At 36.1% G+C, this 15124-nt stretch overlaps 1 protein-coding gene and 1 long non-coding RNA gene across 2 annotated transcripts; one reads left to right on the plus strand and one right to left on the minus strand.

Annotated features, from left to right (window-relative positions):
- Positions 1-1957: 1957 nt before the first annotated feature.
- LOC110916750 (beta-glucosidase 42) lies at positions 1958-12062 on the plus strand. The gene is made up of 13 exons (XM_022161430.2): positions 1958-2124; positions 8211-8277; positions 8385-8443; positions 8590-8665; positions 8794-8868; positions 8949-9036; positions 9205-9430; positions 9498-9613; positions 9695-9906; positions 10166-10197; positions 10671-10773; positions 11151-11259; positions 11690-12062. The coding sequence occupies exons 1-13, from the start codon at positions 1999-2001 to the stop codon at positions 11925-11927; spliced, it is 1527 nt and encodes a 508-aa protein (XP_022017122.1). The 5' UTR covers positions 1958-1998; the 3' UTR covers positions 11928-12062.
- A 1625-nt stretch (positions 12063-13687) lies between these two features.
- LOC110917382 lies at positions 13688-14389 on the minus strand. Its single transcript, XR_002580524.2, has 2 exons — positions 14166-14389; positions 13688-14079 (listed from the first exon to the last, which is right to left on the minus strand). It is a non-coding gene; the product is annotated as an uncharacterized LOC110917382 (long non-coding RNA).
- Between the last annotated feature and the right edge of the window lie 735 nt (positions 14390-15124).

Below are 15124 nucleotides of genomic sequence, written 5' to 3' on the forward strand. Positions count from 1 at the left end.
AGAAAGGACATCGCTTGTTATAGGTTGCAAACATAAAGGACACCGCCTGTTATAGGTTGCAAACATAAAGGACACCGCATGTTATAGGTTGCAAACATAAAGGACATAGAGTGTAATTTTTAAACTTAAAGGACAGCGCCTGCAAAAACCCTGAAACATAAAGGACGAAAAGTGCAATTTAGCCAAAAAGTAATTTACCCTTTTTAATATTTTCTGCCTTTAGATTACATTATCATATATTCTATTAAATATATAATGTAAATGTACTTTCCCATATACCAGACGTCATGGAAGAACACAAGAAAACTAAACTAAGAAGAAAGCCAATTGATGAGTTAATCAGGTTCGTAATTTGATAACACATAAAAGATGAATGAAACGCGGGTAGGAACTGGTTCCTACAGTATTTTTAATGGTTAAAACCCGGATAGGAACTGGAACCGGTTACACCAAGAACCAGTTCCAACCCTATGCGGAACCGGTTACACTCGGTTCTAGTTTTAATGGTTAAAACCCAGATAGGAACTGGAACCGATTACACCAAGAACCGGTTCCATTAACACTCATTCAAGAACTGGGTACGGTTTAGAACCGATTCCGGTTATTAAAAAGAACCGGATATGCCCATCTCTAGTTTCTACTTGTTTTACACTTTTTATTTCAGTGTATAATGGATCTAATACAATTATCATATTTATGATTTTAACTTTTATTTTTAATTAACCAACAACCACACATTATTTGTATTTGTATGGTTTGGTGAGATTACAACTCAACAACAAACCTTTACATGTTTTGTAGTTAAATAAACACTCAATTATTTGATTTTTTATAACATTTCATAATGGTACGGGTGGAGTTGGGTTGGGTTGATTAGTACATAAGTTTGGTAGATTTCATGCATGTTTTGTATTAAAAAAATGTTAATTTAATGAGTGCATTCTTGTTCGATTAAGGTGTGTTTATAACAAAAAATAAAACACCATTTTTTTAATCTAATTTAAAAAATTATACTTTGGTCGGTTCGCACAAATCCAGGGTTATGCAACGGTATAAAAACTAGGCTAAACCATCTAGACATCATCGTAATATAAGGTCTCATAATCAAACTTTCCTTCCGGTTTAGCATTCCGGTCCCAAAATAAATTATGATTTGTACTTTAGCTTTGGGTTTGGGTTTGGGTTTGTATCTATATGACGAATTGGGTTTGGGCGGTCTCTAGTGTTAGGTACTGAGATCAAGTGATTTCGGATAATTTTTCTAGTATATAGCAGTCGATACTAGTTTTTTTACATGTACTATGTAAAAAGTAATCTGATTCATTACATATAGCCGAACCCGAGAATTTTCTTTTAAGTGGTTGGTTCATTCTAGCTACATTGAGTTGTTTTACACTTTTAACTTTCCAATTGAAATTTATACACTTTTGCACAAAATAATAAGGTATTTTAGTTTAATTTGTAATGATTTTATGTAATTTAGTTATCAAAATTGTATGATTCTAAGTTTCAGTTTATAAATAAGAATAGTACAATCAACCATCCACTCTTTGTATTTTATGGTTTGGTGAGGAGTAACATTGTTCACGATACGGTTCGGTTAATTTTGATAAAAATTTTAGATCAAATTGCTAACTATAGTTTTGAAAAAAAGACAAACCAAACCAACTAGGCTGGTTAGGTGGGCCGAAGGGCCCAATTTTCACCGAAGTTTAGCAATTTTGGACCAAAAAAGGTTTATTCTTTTTTTAAAAGCATAAACTTATATTAATTTTTTCGAAAATGATAAATATTGATGATGAATATGATATTTATATACAACTTTATATTCCTAGAAAAAAATGAACAAGTAAAGTGTTAAAGTATGAAAAACGTACCGTATAGATTTTAAACCCACCATGTTTCTTGGTTTAGAGGGTGGTTTATAAATAGGTCTCGTGGGGAGTAAAAATCAACAACATACTTTGTATTTCTTGAGGAACTCTTGCTCAATCAATAATGGAGAACGAGAGAAAGAGATTGATGGAGGAAGAATGGAACTCCATGATTCCGACTGATCATAAACTTTGTCGTGCTGATTTCCCCGCGAAGTTCCTCTTTGGCGTCGCTACTTCTGCTTACCAGGTTGTCTTTCTATCCGGTCCGTATTGATTTTGTATATGCTTGCATTAGTTTCGGGGTAGTTTAATGCAACAATCAAGTCATTACAAAGTAACCATAGTGACAAAATCTTTTATAAAAATATAATGACCAACATTAGGATGCATGTTATTCAGATTCCACCTAAGCAGACCACATAATATGTCAACTTCACAAAATCTTTTTATTATGTTTTTACTCTTTCATTTTCTCTTTTAGTGTTATATATATATTTGATGTTACTTGTATTTTTGTGAAAGAAGATCGGGTATGTTACGAACTTATGGAATCAACACTTATTCACGTTTCTTATTAATTATCGATATTAAGTTTACAATATAATCCCTTATTTATAAACCTTACAGGTTAATAAACAAGAAATCTATTTGATTTAAACTAGGATTAAAAACTATCTTAAAAAAAAAAACCCTAGTTTATAACTCGGTCACACTTTACCTGAACTTAAGCAAAAGTTAGTCTAACGTTTTATGCCATAAAAGAGAGGAATTTTTTTTTTATCGCTTAAAAGGCATTTTGGCTAAAAGGAAATTAACAAAAGGAGTAAAGACCACTGACCATCTTTTAACCAAAAAATTCATAAAATAACATGTATACACGTGTCCGTTTCGTCAGACCCTACGTCACGTTAGCATAGGAATATGGAAATGTTGCACTAATCTTGAGCTAAAAGTAATAAAAAATTAAGAAATAATAGAAGTGTCTTACGCTACACCCACGCAAGATAAGTGAACCTTATGCCAAAAGTAACAAAATTAAAATTTGAGAAAAATGCCCGGATAGTCCCTGTGGTTTCGCTTTATTTCACCTATAGTCCCCAACTTTCTAAAATTACCTGAATAGTCCCCAACATTTCAACTTTTGTTCCCGGATAGTCCCTGATATGAATGGAGGTTAGTTTTTGGTGTTAAGTGGATGTGGAATTACTAAGATGCCCTTATAATTAAAAAAAACTAATAAATTAAACCTGCACTTATATTTTTTTTTGAAAGGTTACCTGCACTTATATTTAACCCACTCTCTCTCTCTCTAACCTACCTACCTTCTCTCTTTACTGCCTCTCCCCCTCTCTCTTCACAGCATCCACCACCATCACAACCTTCTTCACACGCCATCTCCTCCCTGTTCATACTAACGCTATGTTCCCGAGTTAACTTAACGAGGGATAAGAAAAGAAAGCAAAAGTGAGAAAGGAAAGGACGAGAAAGGAAAATAAAAGATTACTTTCCCACCGTTTCCTCCCAAATCGGAAGGAAAGAAAAATTAAAGAATTTAGCCTAGCTTTCCCGTCATTTCCTTTCTTTTCCTTCCTTAAATGAAACTCGGGAACACGACATGTTTTATTTTCCTTTCTTTTCCTTCCTTAAATGAAACTCTGGAACACAAAATATTTTTACTTTCTTTTTGTTTCCTTTCCTTTCCTTCCGTTAGTAAACTCTGGAACACAGTGTAAATGTTTATTTTCCCCAAAAGCAACGAATCCATAAAAGCAAACCATTAAATCTTGATAATGTTCATACTCCATGTTTATTTTCCCCAAAAAACAAGACCATAAGATGGATCTGCAATGATCCACCACATCTGATGTCAACATATTTATGATACATAACAATGGGTCTGGGACCCCAAAATCAAAATCAACCTGTGGTTTAGTCTGTGCTGCATTCGTCACTGCAAATCCAAAATCAACCGTTTCTCAGATCAAAAGGTTGATCGGAAAACACTCAATCCTGTTTTGGTGTGTCATTCTTTGTTTCCTCTGTTAATCTAATTGCAAATTTCGATTTTGATTGAAACGGATTTGGAATTTGATTTGTTGATGTTACCAAAGAAATCTGCAGAGGTTTATCTCTTTTTCTCTGGTTTGCAATATGCGATTTGGTATTCAACAGTCATTAAACCGATTCTGAGGTTTATCTCTTTTTCTCCGGTTGCAATCTGCTTGGGTTTTACAGTTATTTAGGGTTTCAATTTTGGATTTGTTGTTAGTGGAGGTTTGGTTTGGTGAATCTGTTTAGGGGATGTTGAGATCGAAAAACGCCATTATTGGTGGAGTTAGTGTTGCAGGTATGAAGTTGATGATTGCACATAATTAGGTTCAGGTTCTGTAGGTGTAGTGAAGAAGATGAAGTGGGTGGGTCTCACATAAATCTCAAATTATTAAGCATATGTTTTTTAACTTTGTAGTATTAATTTAACACTAAGGGTATTTTTGTAATTTCACATCAACTTAACTGAGAAAAGTAACCTTCATTCACGCCAGGGACTATCCGGGAACGAAAATTGAAAACTTGGGGACTATTCAGGTAATTTTAGAAAGTTGAGGACTATAGGTGAAAAAAGACGAAACCACAGGGACTATCCGGGCATTTTTCTCTTAAAATTTAGAGTTAAATGCCATTTTATTCCCAGTAGTTTGAGCCATTTTGTCAGTTTAGTCCAAAGGTTTCATTTTTAACCTGTGGATCTAAAAAGGTTTCACAGTTGACATTTTAGTCCACTGGGTTAACTTCATCCATTTTTTCTGTTAACTAGAAGGCCAATTCGGTCATTTTATATGGTTGAATTGCCCTTTTAGTTAACAGAATTACATACAAAATGACCAAATTGACATTCTCGTTAACAGAAAAAATGAATGAAGTTAACTAAGTGGACTAAAATGGCAATTGTGAAACCTTTTTGGACCCATAGGTTAAAAATGAAACCATTGGACTAAACTGGTAAAATGGCTCAAACCACAGGGACTAAAATGGCATTTAACTCTTAGAAAGAAAACATTGGGAAAATATTTAAAAATGTTGTATTAGTAGAAGAAAAATAAGTTGTATCTCAAAAACAATAAAAATATAGTCAAGGGTCAACATCTTGCGTCAGGCGAAAATTTTCGGGCATGTGAGGAATGAGGAGTTAGCGCAATGTCCCTGCCACTCCCTGGTCAAAGGTTACTTTGGTAAAAATAAAGTCAAGGGTCATTTTTGTAAATATACATTAGTCTTTTTTTTCTTTGAAAGGTGAACTTCATTAAAACGCGCCAAAACCCGAAACCCGTGCAGCCACAAAAACAACAAATTACATAATTACAAATTTACACTAGTTTCTTTCCCATGAGATACTAATCAATTTAGATCTACTTTTAAACCAAAAATAACCCATCAATTTAACGTTATTGATGATGTCTTCGATCCGAGCGGTCTTGTTTGAGAAGATGAGATCGTTCCTGACCTTCCAAATGTTCCAACACCTAATCATAATGATCCCATCATCCCATGTAAGACTTCTTTATCCGGTTCCTTTAGATCCAAGAAATTGTGAATAACCATGAAGTCATGAATGGAGAACGCGTATAAGTTGGGCACCCGACACCAAGAACTGATATGAAGCCAAACTATTGTCGCCACCCCACACCCGATGAAGAGGTGGTCTACCGATTCATCATCACACCCGCAAAGAGGGCACAACGTGTCATTAATGATAATGTTCCTGTTTCTAAGCGTTGTTTTAGTGGGAATCCAATCCATTTCCGCCCTCCAACAAAACACATTACACTTGATAGGTATCCACTTACACCATTCCAAAACGAAGTTGTTGTTGTGATCAGTGCCCTTATCGAGCAGTCTTTTCACAGCCCCTATCGAGAATTTTCCATCAGAATCGCCTATCCAAACCCATGTGTCTCTCCTGTCTTGAAGATAAACCTGAGCCATTAGTCAAATGGTTATTATTCTAGTGAATTTCCTTTTTTAGTCGGGTCTCCTAGGAAAGCAATCTCTCTTTCTCAATAGATAGATGTAACATTTACGCTTATCTCACCCTCCTCATGACCTACTCTCAGAGTGGGATATTATTCTTTTCTTCGATTTACTCAACATCCTTAGGTGAACTTTACATGAAGGATGCATTTCTTATGAATTAGCATGCTATTACTTAACCTATATGTCACACCCTGATTTTCCCGGTGGGCCCGGACTTATGGTTTATGTGTGACGGTAGGATAACAGTATCACAATTGACAGCGGAAGTAAAAGAATGATAAAATACAAGTTATGAAAACTTGAAATTATATTAAATGAAATATATAACATCTTGTTTGGTACAAATATCCTACAAGGTAGGATCGAAATAAAAAGGACTTAAGACATCATAGGTCTTTAGCCGTGGAGTCGCAAATTCCAAAGCTTATTGCCGAACCATATCCAGCCTACTATTGAGGTTCGTCACCTGCGGTTAATCTTTAGAATACGTCAGTTCTCACTGGTAAATACTATTAATCGATGCATTTTAGAAAACGTTTTTAAAAAAGATATTTTTATTCAATAATCATTGGGATATTTTCTTGTTACCAAATTGCAGGCTTGTCGTACATTCGGGAATCAGTATTATAACCAATATGTGATCGATATACACGCCAAAAATATTTGTGTCTGTCAGGTGTATGCATACACCCCGCACTTAATGACCATTTACAATTAAATGAATCGGGACGCCCGAATACGGTACTATTAACCTCCAAACGTTTAATGCGTTATCAAGCAAAACGGATTAAAATGAATACCCACATTTGTAAGCATTTGCTCATTTAGGATACCCGTACCAAGTGGCATATGACATATCGCAAGTTTTAATATAAAAGTGTCTAAAAAGTATTTACCATAGCAAAGTCGTATTCAAAGTTTATTAATCTTAGGCGCAATTACTGGAGAGCTCTATGTTCTGGATTGAACAGAATTATTATCTTTTGACTTGACCCGTTAACTTTAGAATTTTGCTCGGTTCCGCTAGATTAAGCGTTGACCGGATAGAATGTGGTTTATACCCGTCGAATGAGAAGTCTTGTGGGATACATGTTATTTAACCAAGCATTCGGATTTGGAAAGGTTTTGAAAAGATTTGACCCGATACGAATAGTTTATATGGTTTATACCATTTTAATTAGTCGTGCACGTAAAAACAGGTTCAGGTGGTCGAATGGGTCTATGACGAGTCCGATATATTTAACTACATTTTATGATGTTATATAACTAGTATTAAAGTTAGAATGTAGGTTACATATGCTTAGAACCATTTTATTTAAGTTTACGCCAAAAAGGGCATTTTTGACTTTTTAATAAATATAAGTTTGACTCTGCCCAAAGGTGATGATCAGGGGGTGTAACTGCAGGGAATTATACCCTATGATATAATGATCACGTGGGAAATTTAATCAGGTTTTGACTTGACCAAAATGGTCAGAACTGAAAGTTAAAGCAAAAGTCAAACTGCTTGACTTTCGGATAAATTCTAACTATAAAACTGAAATGAGCTAAAGACTAAAGAGAACACTTAATAGTGATAGGAGGAACTTTTAGAACTCAAGAGGGAGGCTCCAAAAGATCAGAGGCAGCTCCAAAGCAGATTGAGAGTGAATTGAGAAAGGTGTGAGTGAACTAGTGAGCTTATGGACCTATTTATAATAATTCTCATGTTTCCTAATCATGCCAAGTATTACCAGGGGTGTTAAGGATGAGATTAGTGGCATCCCAGGTGTCTTAAGAAGGAGAGGTATGGCAAATTCGCGAGTAAAGGTGGCATGAATGCAGGCTGTAACTGCCAGTTGCTGCTTTACTGCCAACGAACCCCTTACGGACCGCAAGGGCTCAAGCCTTACGGTCCACAAGGGACCCATGCGCTCTGAATAATTTGAATGCCTTACGGACCTCAAGGGCTAAGCCCATACGGTCCGCAAAGGACCTCCCAAAATTATAAAAACGCCCTTTTAGGCACTTTAAGTCCTCAACTTTTAATCAACATTCTTTTTAATAATTTTATCCATCTCCTTCAACATATTTGAATTAATTGGAGAGTTTCCGGACACATGTCACGCTAGGCTTTGATAAGATTATTCGGGTTGTTACACTATAAACCGTTAAATCATGATATTTTGGGTTGGTTTCATTGTTTGAAAGGTCTCTTAAGAGGCTGTTATGGCCTACAGACACACACATATACATACATACGGTTTCATAGTATGTTCTCTTGTTTGATGCTATATATATATATATATATATATATGGCAGGTTGAAGGAGCAGCCAGTGAGGGTGGAAAAGGTCCTTCTATATGGGATGCTTTCGCACACACAAAAGGTTTATTGTTTCACTTGTTAGATCTATATTCTTTCGACACATCGTGACATCAACCGTAAAGGAAGTCTATTTTACTCTCTTTTTTAAAATTTATCTTGGTCTGCCAGGCAAGATTTTTGACGGGAAAGACGGAGATATAGCAGTAGATCAGTACCATCGTTACAAGGTTTTGTTTTCGTACAACGTTGGCATTTGTGAATTTGCATACATTTAGTCACCCTGCTTAGAAAAGTAACAGTCAATTTTCTTGTACTCATGCATTTTTAGTATTTTTGAATTACTCATCCACCTTTAACATTTTTTAAAATACAGGAAGATGTTAATCTTATTGCCAAATTGGGTTTCAGTGCTTACCGATTTTCTATATCATGGTCACGTATCTATCCAGGTAACGCCTGTTGTTACCAAACAAAGAAACGTACCCAATATGATTCAGCTTAATGCTTGTTGTTACCATAATGACCTAATAAAATTGCCAAAGTGGTTCTTGTAAAAACTATGTCTTTTTCTTTACAGATGGGCTTGGAACCCAAGTCAACTATGAAGGGATCATGTATTACAATAATCTTATAAACTACCTACTTGAAAAGGGTATGAACAGATAAAATTGTTTTTTTTTTCTACCATGAAGATTAAGTTGTTATAAGTAAATTGCAAATATACTATTTCAGGAATTGAGCCGTGTGTAACGTTATACCATTGGGATCTTCCGTTGTATCTTAATGACTCGATGGGAGGGTGGTTAAGCGACTCAATAGTGTAAGTTTCCGTCTTTTGTCCTTACCCACAATCTTAAATATGAAACGTGTCACTTTGGTTTGTATTTTATTGATAATGGGTAGGACGGGATAAACGGGTCAAAAGTTGCCTAAACTGTTACATTATTATTTTTTTTAAATTAAATTTATGCATGTACCAAACATGCAGAAAGTATTTCGCGATCTATGCAGAAACTTGCTTTGCAAGTTTTGGTGATAGAGTGAAGAAGTGGATTACAATCAATGAACCCCTTGAGACAGCAGTAAACGGATATTCTACTGGTTTATTTGCACCCGGAAGAAGTGACAGTCACTCAGCCGAACCATATTTGGTTGCCCACCACCAGCTTTTGGCCCATGCAGAAGCTGTTTCAATATATAGAACAAAATTTAAGGTGAATGAATACTAAATTGTTTTATAAACTCAGTTAGTAATACAAATATTTATAGAACTAAAAACAGGATCTGCAAGGTGGAGAAATAGGATTGGTTGTTGATTGTGAATGGGCAGAGGCCTTAACAGATAAAGAAGAAGATATAGCTGCTGCAGCAAGGCATGTTGACTTTCAGCTTGGATGGTAGGTTGACTTATACTTTATTTCTAAATACTTATTCATGTAATTATGTTATGTTTTGCATGATGTGAATACATTGTTTAGGTTCTTGGATCCAATATTTTTTGGAGAGTATCCTATATCTATGCAGGAGAGAGTTGGAGACAAGCTTCCAGTATTTTCCCAGAAAGATAAAGAATTACTAAGAAATTCAGTGGATTTTGTTGGCTTGAATCACTATACATCAAGATTTGTGTCACATAGTACAAACAAAGATAAAAGTGATTATTATAGTGCACAAGAGGGAACAAGAATAGGTACGCTACGTTCCACTGCCAAATAATCGTGCTTGTGAGTGCATATACAAACATACATACACACATACGAAATTCATATGCGTTCTCTCTCTATATATATGTACATGTGCGCATGCATACATATATATAGGGTTGGCTCTACCCCTTCTGGCCAGAACTATGAAAACAAGCCTTCACAACTAGTTTTTCACCTTCATATTTTTAGCAGACTCATTATTCTTTTGAAGGTTTACCATGGTTCTCCAATTTTGTTTTTCAGCTACTTGGAAAAACGGGTCGATTGGTGAAAAGGTATGGATGATATGTATATTTGTGCATGCATACTAGAGGTGGGAATTTCGATCCATATGCTTATGAATGGGTCGTTTTGGGTGCCTTATCGTAAATTGGCCAAACTAAAAAATTTAGTTGGGGGGGGGGGGTCGGTAAATCGGGCTAGAAGTCACCCAAAGTCTACTTTTAAGACATACAACTCCCAAAAATATTTATTCAAAAACTATGATTTGTTATTGTACTAATTTTGTTTTCTCAATCTTAAGTAAGGTCTTCTATATTTGTATGGAAAGTTTAAGATAAAGGACAAAAAAGTTTAGCGGGCCAACTTAACCCATCATAGCTTGCTGTGACCCGTACAAAAAGTCACCCCATTTCAACCCAAACCGACTTTGACCTGTTAACCAACCCACTCATATAGCTACCGCTAGACTCTAGAGCATACCATCGGGGCACCACTGCTACTTTAATTTGAATTTATCTCATGGCAGGCAGCATCGCCATGGTTGTATGTTGTTCCATGGGGTATGTGGAAAAATCTTAATTACATAGCTCAGAAATACAATAACCCGCCAATCTACATTACTGAAAACGGTATGTATATACTAATTTTTAAATTTACTTACAAATTTCTAGTGAACGTATGCATTCTAGTCCACTTCAGAGGCTTCAAATCGACCAAATGCTTGGACACAAACGTGTATAGAGGGATGTTCAAAACAAAACCATGTTGAAGGAGAAAACTAAACTGAGTGTTGTATAAACATTTGTACATATTGCTTTAAATGTGACACATAAGATGGTTTTTGAACCGCCTCTCTTTCTCTCTCCCACTACGTGATTATGTTCCTAACAATATGTACAATATGCTTATGTGGTTCTTGATGTTATCTACTTAAACATCATTATGTATTAAACGCGCCACTATATATGTGTGTGTATGTACTGAATACTTTGTCGCCCATCTATAGGTATGGACGATGAAGACAATGTTGCATCTCCCCTACGTAAAATGTTGGATGACAAACAGAGAGTTGCTTACTTTGAGGGATATCTTGCATCTGTTTATCTGGCTATCAAGTGAGTTCATCTATGTGACCCTTGCCCCCCGTCAGGTTCGAACCCGGGATTAAAGCCCTGATTCGTCCCTTCACCCAAATGTCCCTCGAAAATGATCCAAGCGGAAATCGAACCTACGTCTCCACTAGGGGAGGCAGGCCTTTTGACCATTGGACCAACATCTCAGGACAAGTGTTATGTTGATACTAGTTTTTGTTCTTATTTTAAACATTATATTAATAATTAATGTGCTAAATATGATTAGAAATTTATATTATCACAATTATAACTAACTTTGTTTAATAATATCGTTAAAGGAGCATTTGAATACATTTATTTACATTATAATAGTTGACCCATGTAGTAAGCGGGTTGAAACTGCCACCTATACAATTAATGTATACACAATATTTTACCTTGCTCTTATGTTGTACAAAAAATTATGTTGCAGGGACGGAGTAGACGTGAGGGGGTACTTCGTGTGGTCAATGGTGGATAATTTTGAGTGGTGCTTTGGTTATACAAAGCGGTTCGGTTTGATTTATGTTGATTATATAAATGGTCTCACTCGTCATCCAAAGTCGTCTGCATATTGGTTCTTGAAGTTCTTGAAAGGTGAAGATGAGGAAAATGGCAAAGACTTGACTGAAACATATAAACATCATATGTTATCCAATTTTTGGATATAGAACAACCAAAATATGGTATTTATGTATGATGTCTCAAACTTCGACCAAGATTGTACTATGTTGTAGCAAAACCGCAAAATAAGGTATTTATATATTTCATAAAATATGGTTTTTGCTATAAATAGGGGTAAACAAATATGCTAGCATGGATATGAAGTGATCCTTGTAATGTTGAAAGAAATAGTATGGGCACTTCTAGCTCAACCTGCATGTACCCATACCACTATCCAATAATACTGTGCCACCTCATTTCAACCCAAATCTATCGGAAAGGGAGGGGACACTCTCCTACCCTAGTTCCTCTCTCATTGGCAACGGCCAATTTTTATCCTCTCCTGGGTAGTATAACTCAAAAAAGAACCCACTCTCCTTACTCGTATGGGTTGCGGCGGTGTACCCACAAGTACCCACCCAACCCGCCTCCATCCGAGTAATGTGCCTCTCCTGATAGCAATTGCGACCCGATAAAGCATGATGATTTAAAATTGCTAGCCAATGGGTTGATCAAGTCCGCAAGTCGCAACAATATTTGACCTGATATCCATGAGGGAGATTCTAATGTCCATGCAAAACCCAAGCCACCATGCCTTATGTCCACCATAATGCATCACTTCATTATTTCAAATTTCCTAATTTCTCTTTTTCATGCAAGTTATTTTATTTCTATATTATTTTATTTTTATTTTTATTTTGAGTTGGTTATTTCCCACTTTCCTAGATGTTTGCAACGTGGGGTTGTCTTCTAGTTTCCTTTATGTACTTGAAATGAATGAATGAAAATAGTTAGTGAGTTTTATGAGTTTAAAAAATTGTGTTAATTTTATCGCATTGGATTGTGGGTTAGAATTGATACTCCATTGCTAGTTCAAGTGTGGCATCTTGAACGGTGTTTTTTGGACCCTGTTCGGAGTTAGTGGTGTATTCAAGTGTGGCATCTTGAATGGTGTTTTTTGGACCCTATTCGGAGTTAGTGGTGTATCTGTATTCTATCTCAGTGTAGGTTTGCCCTACCGTACCTTAATGTGGTGTTTCTGTATCATAAACGGACCGTAGATCTATCCGTTTTCCATTTTATTTCAAAATTATCTATCCGTTTCGTACTTTCCTCCTATCACTTCCACCATAAGAATACATTAAACTTTGATCTTTATCAGAATACAGAAGGGTTTTAATTTATCAAGTGTTTAAAACCATGTATACACAACTTCTAAATTTTGAATGTTAAAAATCCTATTAAAATTAAATTCTTAAAACTGAAATAATTCTGATTACAATAACAAGAGACATTGTCTAACATGTAAATCCTATAACTATCATGTGACATGGAAGATGATGGGTTCATAAGAAAAGCTCCATGATACCACGGGCACAGTAGCTTTGAAAAAAAGGAAAACTCCACAGTTAAATGTAGTTGTGTGGAAGTGATCCAGGATAGCTGACCAGCTAGTACTCGAGTCAGTGCCGAAGCTTGAAATTTCCAAGCGGGAGGTCGAAAACGCATATACCAAAAAATTTCTATAAAACCGGGGGGTCAAAAACGTGTATACCCAAAAATTTCTATACGAAAACTACATACTCTCCACTACTGAGCGAAAAGTTCGGGGGGTCGGTCGCCCCCTCCCGCCCCCACTATGCTATGCCCATGACTCGAGCAACTAAAAACAAATATGTAAGCTCATTGTAGTCGAAACAAACAATATTTGGTTGATAGTAATTACTAAGTGTTACAATTCATCAAACACCTATCGTGCACGCAATCAAAAGTCAAAACACATAATTCATCAAACAATATTGTTACCCTGACTAATACATACATACATATAACCCTCTCTCAGACATTTCATCGAACACCTGACATGCACCCAGATCATAACAAAACAAAAGACTACACAATCACACATGATGCATAGATCCAACCCATATTCCAATTCAACAATCAAATTCCAAAATATAAAACTCTTCAACATACAAAATCTTTAAAAAAAAAACTTAGCTTGTCAGTTTTCTTTCTCTAAGCTTGAATCTAGAACCGTACCAGTTATGATGGAGTCCGTTGTTTGTTGATCAACAGGAGGAGACGAAGATTCTTCAGGGACATTGATGATCTTGTTCATGTCACTTACTCTACTTGTGGCTACATTTGCAACAAGCACTGGATCACACACACACATACACACAGGTGATGTTAGATCGGAGATTATGGGGAAAGTAAGAAGGTAGGGCGGAGAGATTAGTTACCGGCGGCAGTTCCGATGGTCCATACCCAGAGAATCTTAACTCCGGGGCTCTTGTCCTTCCACATTGTGTCCTTCCACATTGTTTATGTGATCTTCAAAGGTTTAGGGGTTTGTTATGTAGGAATTTGCCACACTACATATACCGGTAACTTAGACCAGTGGGTACGGGGAGGCTCATCCCCATGAGGGTTATGTAGGCGTCACATCACCATCTCGGTCTCCTTGTAATTTTGTAATTTGAGGGGTGGAGGATGGGGCTACCCCACCTAATTTTTTATTGTTTAATTTATTTTGTTTGTTTAAATTTTATTGTTTAACTTTTTTATTTGTTTAGTTTTATAAAAACAATTCAAAATTTAAATAAAAATAAGACATAAAAGAAGATAATAAAATCTATTACATAACATAAATAAAAATTACATAACCTAAAAAAAATACACTACCTAAAATTTATAAAAAAAAAGACAACATTTAAAAATTACACTACTCGTCCTCGTCTTCGTCTTCGTCACCGTCCCCGTCGTTTGCGTTGTTCCATATATGACCTACCAAATCACGTTGAAGGTTTGCATGCGTGTAGTTATAACAACCCTCGGTAAAACCGACACCCTCATAATAATTTTGACACTCTAATACATCTTAAAATGTCTCAACATGTCTTTATATGCACCCCGTATATGAAAACCGAGCCCAAAATAGATTATAATATATAAAACAAATTAAAAACACTAAAAATTAAGCTGAGGTGGGTCGCGTAGGACCTCACCTCAACTTAACGCGGGCCGCATTAAGGTGTAACCGGACTCCGCTGAAATCTTTAGTTCATGCGGGCCGCGTATGATTTCGTTTAAGTTGATGCGGGCCGCGAGTGTTTCAGAATGTGGCAAAGCCCGGTGCGGCCACGTGGCCCAACACCCGGCAAGCCTACTAGGTGACCCAGCCAAGCTACGCGTTGACCCA

Source organism: Helianthus annuus, chromosome 16 (genome assembly GCF_002127325.2).
Source record: "Helianthus annuus cultivar XRQ/B chromosome 16, HanXRQr2.0-SUNRISE, whole genome shotgun sequence".
In the NCBI taxonomy this organism is placed as follows: domain Eukaryota; kingdom Viridiplantae; phylum Streptophyta; class Magnoliopsida; order Asterales; family Asteraceae; genus Helianthus; species Helianthus annuus.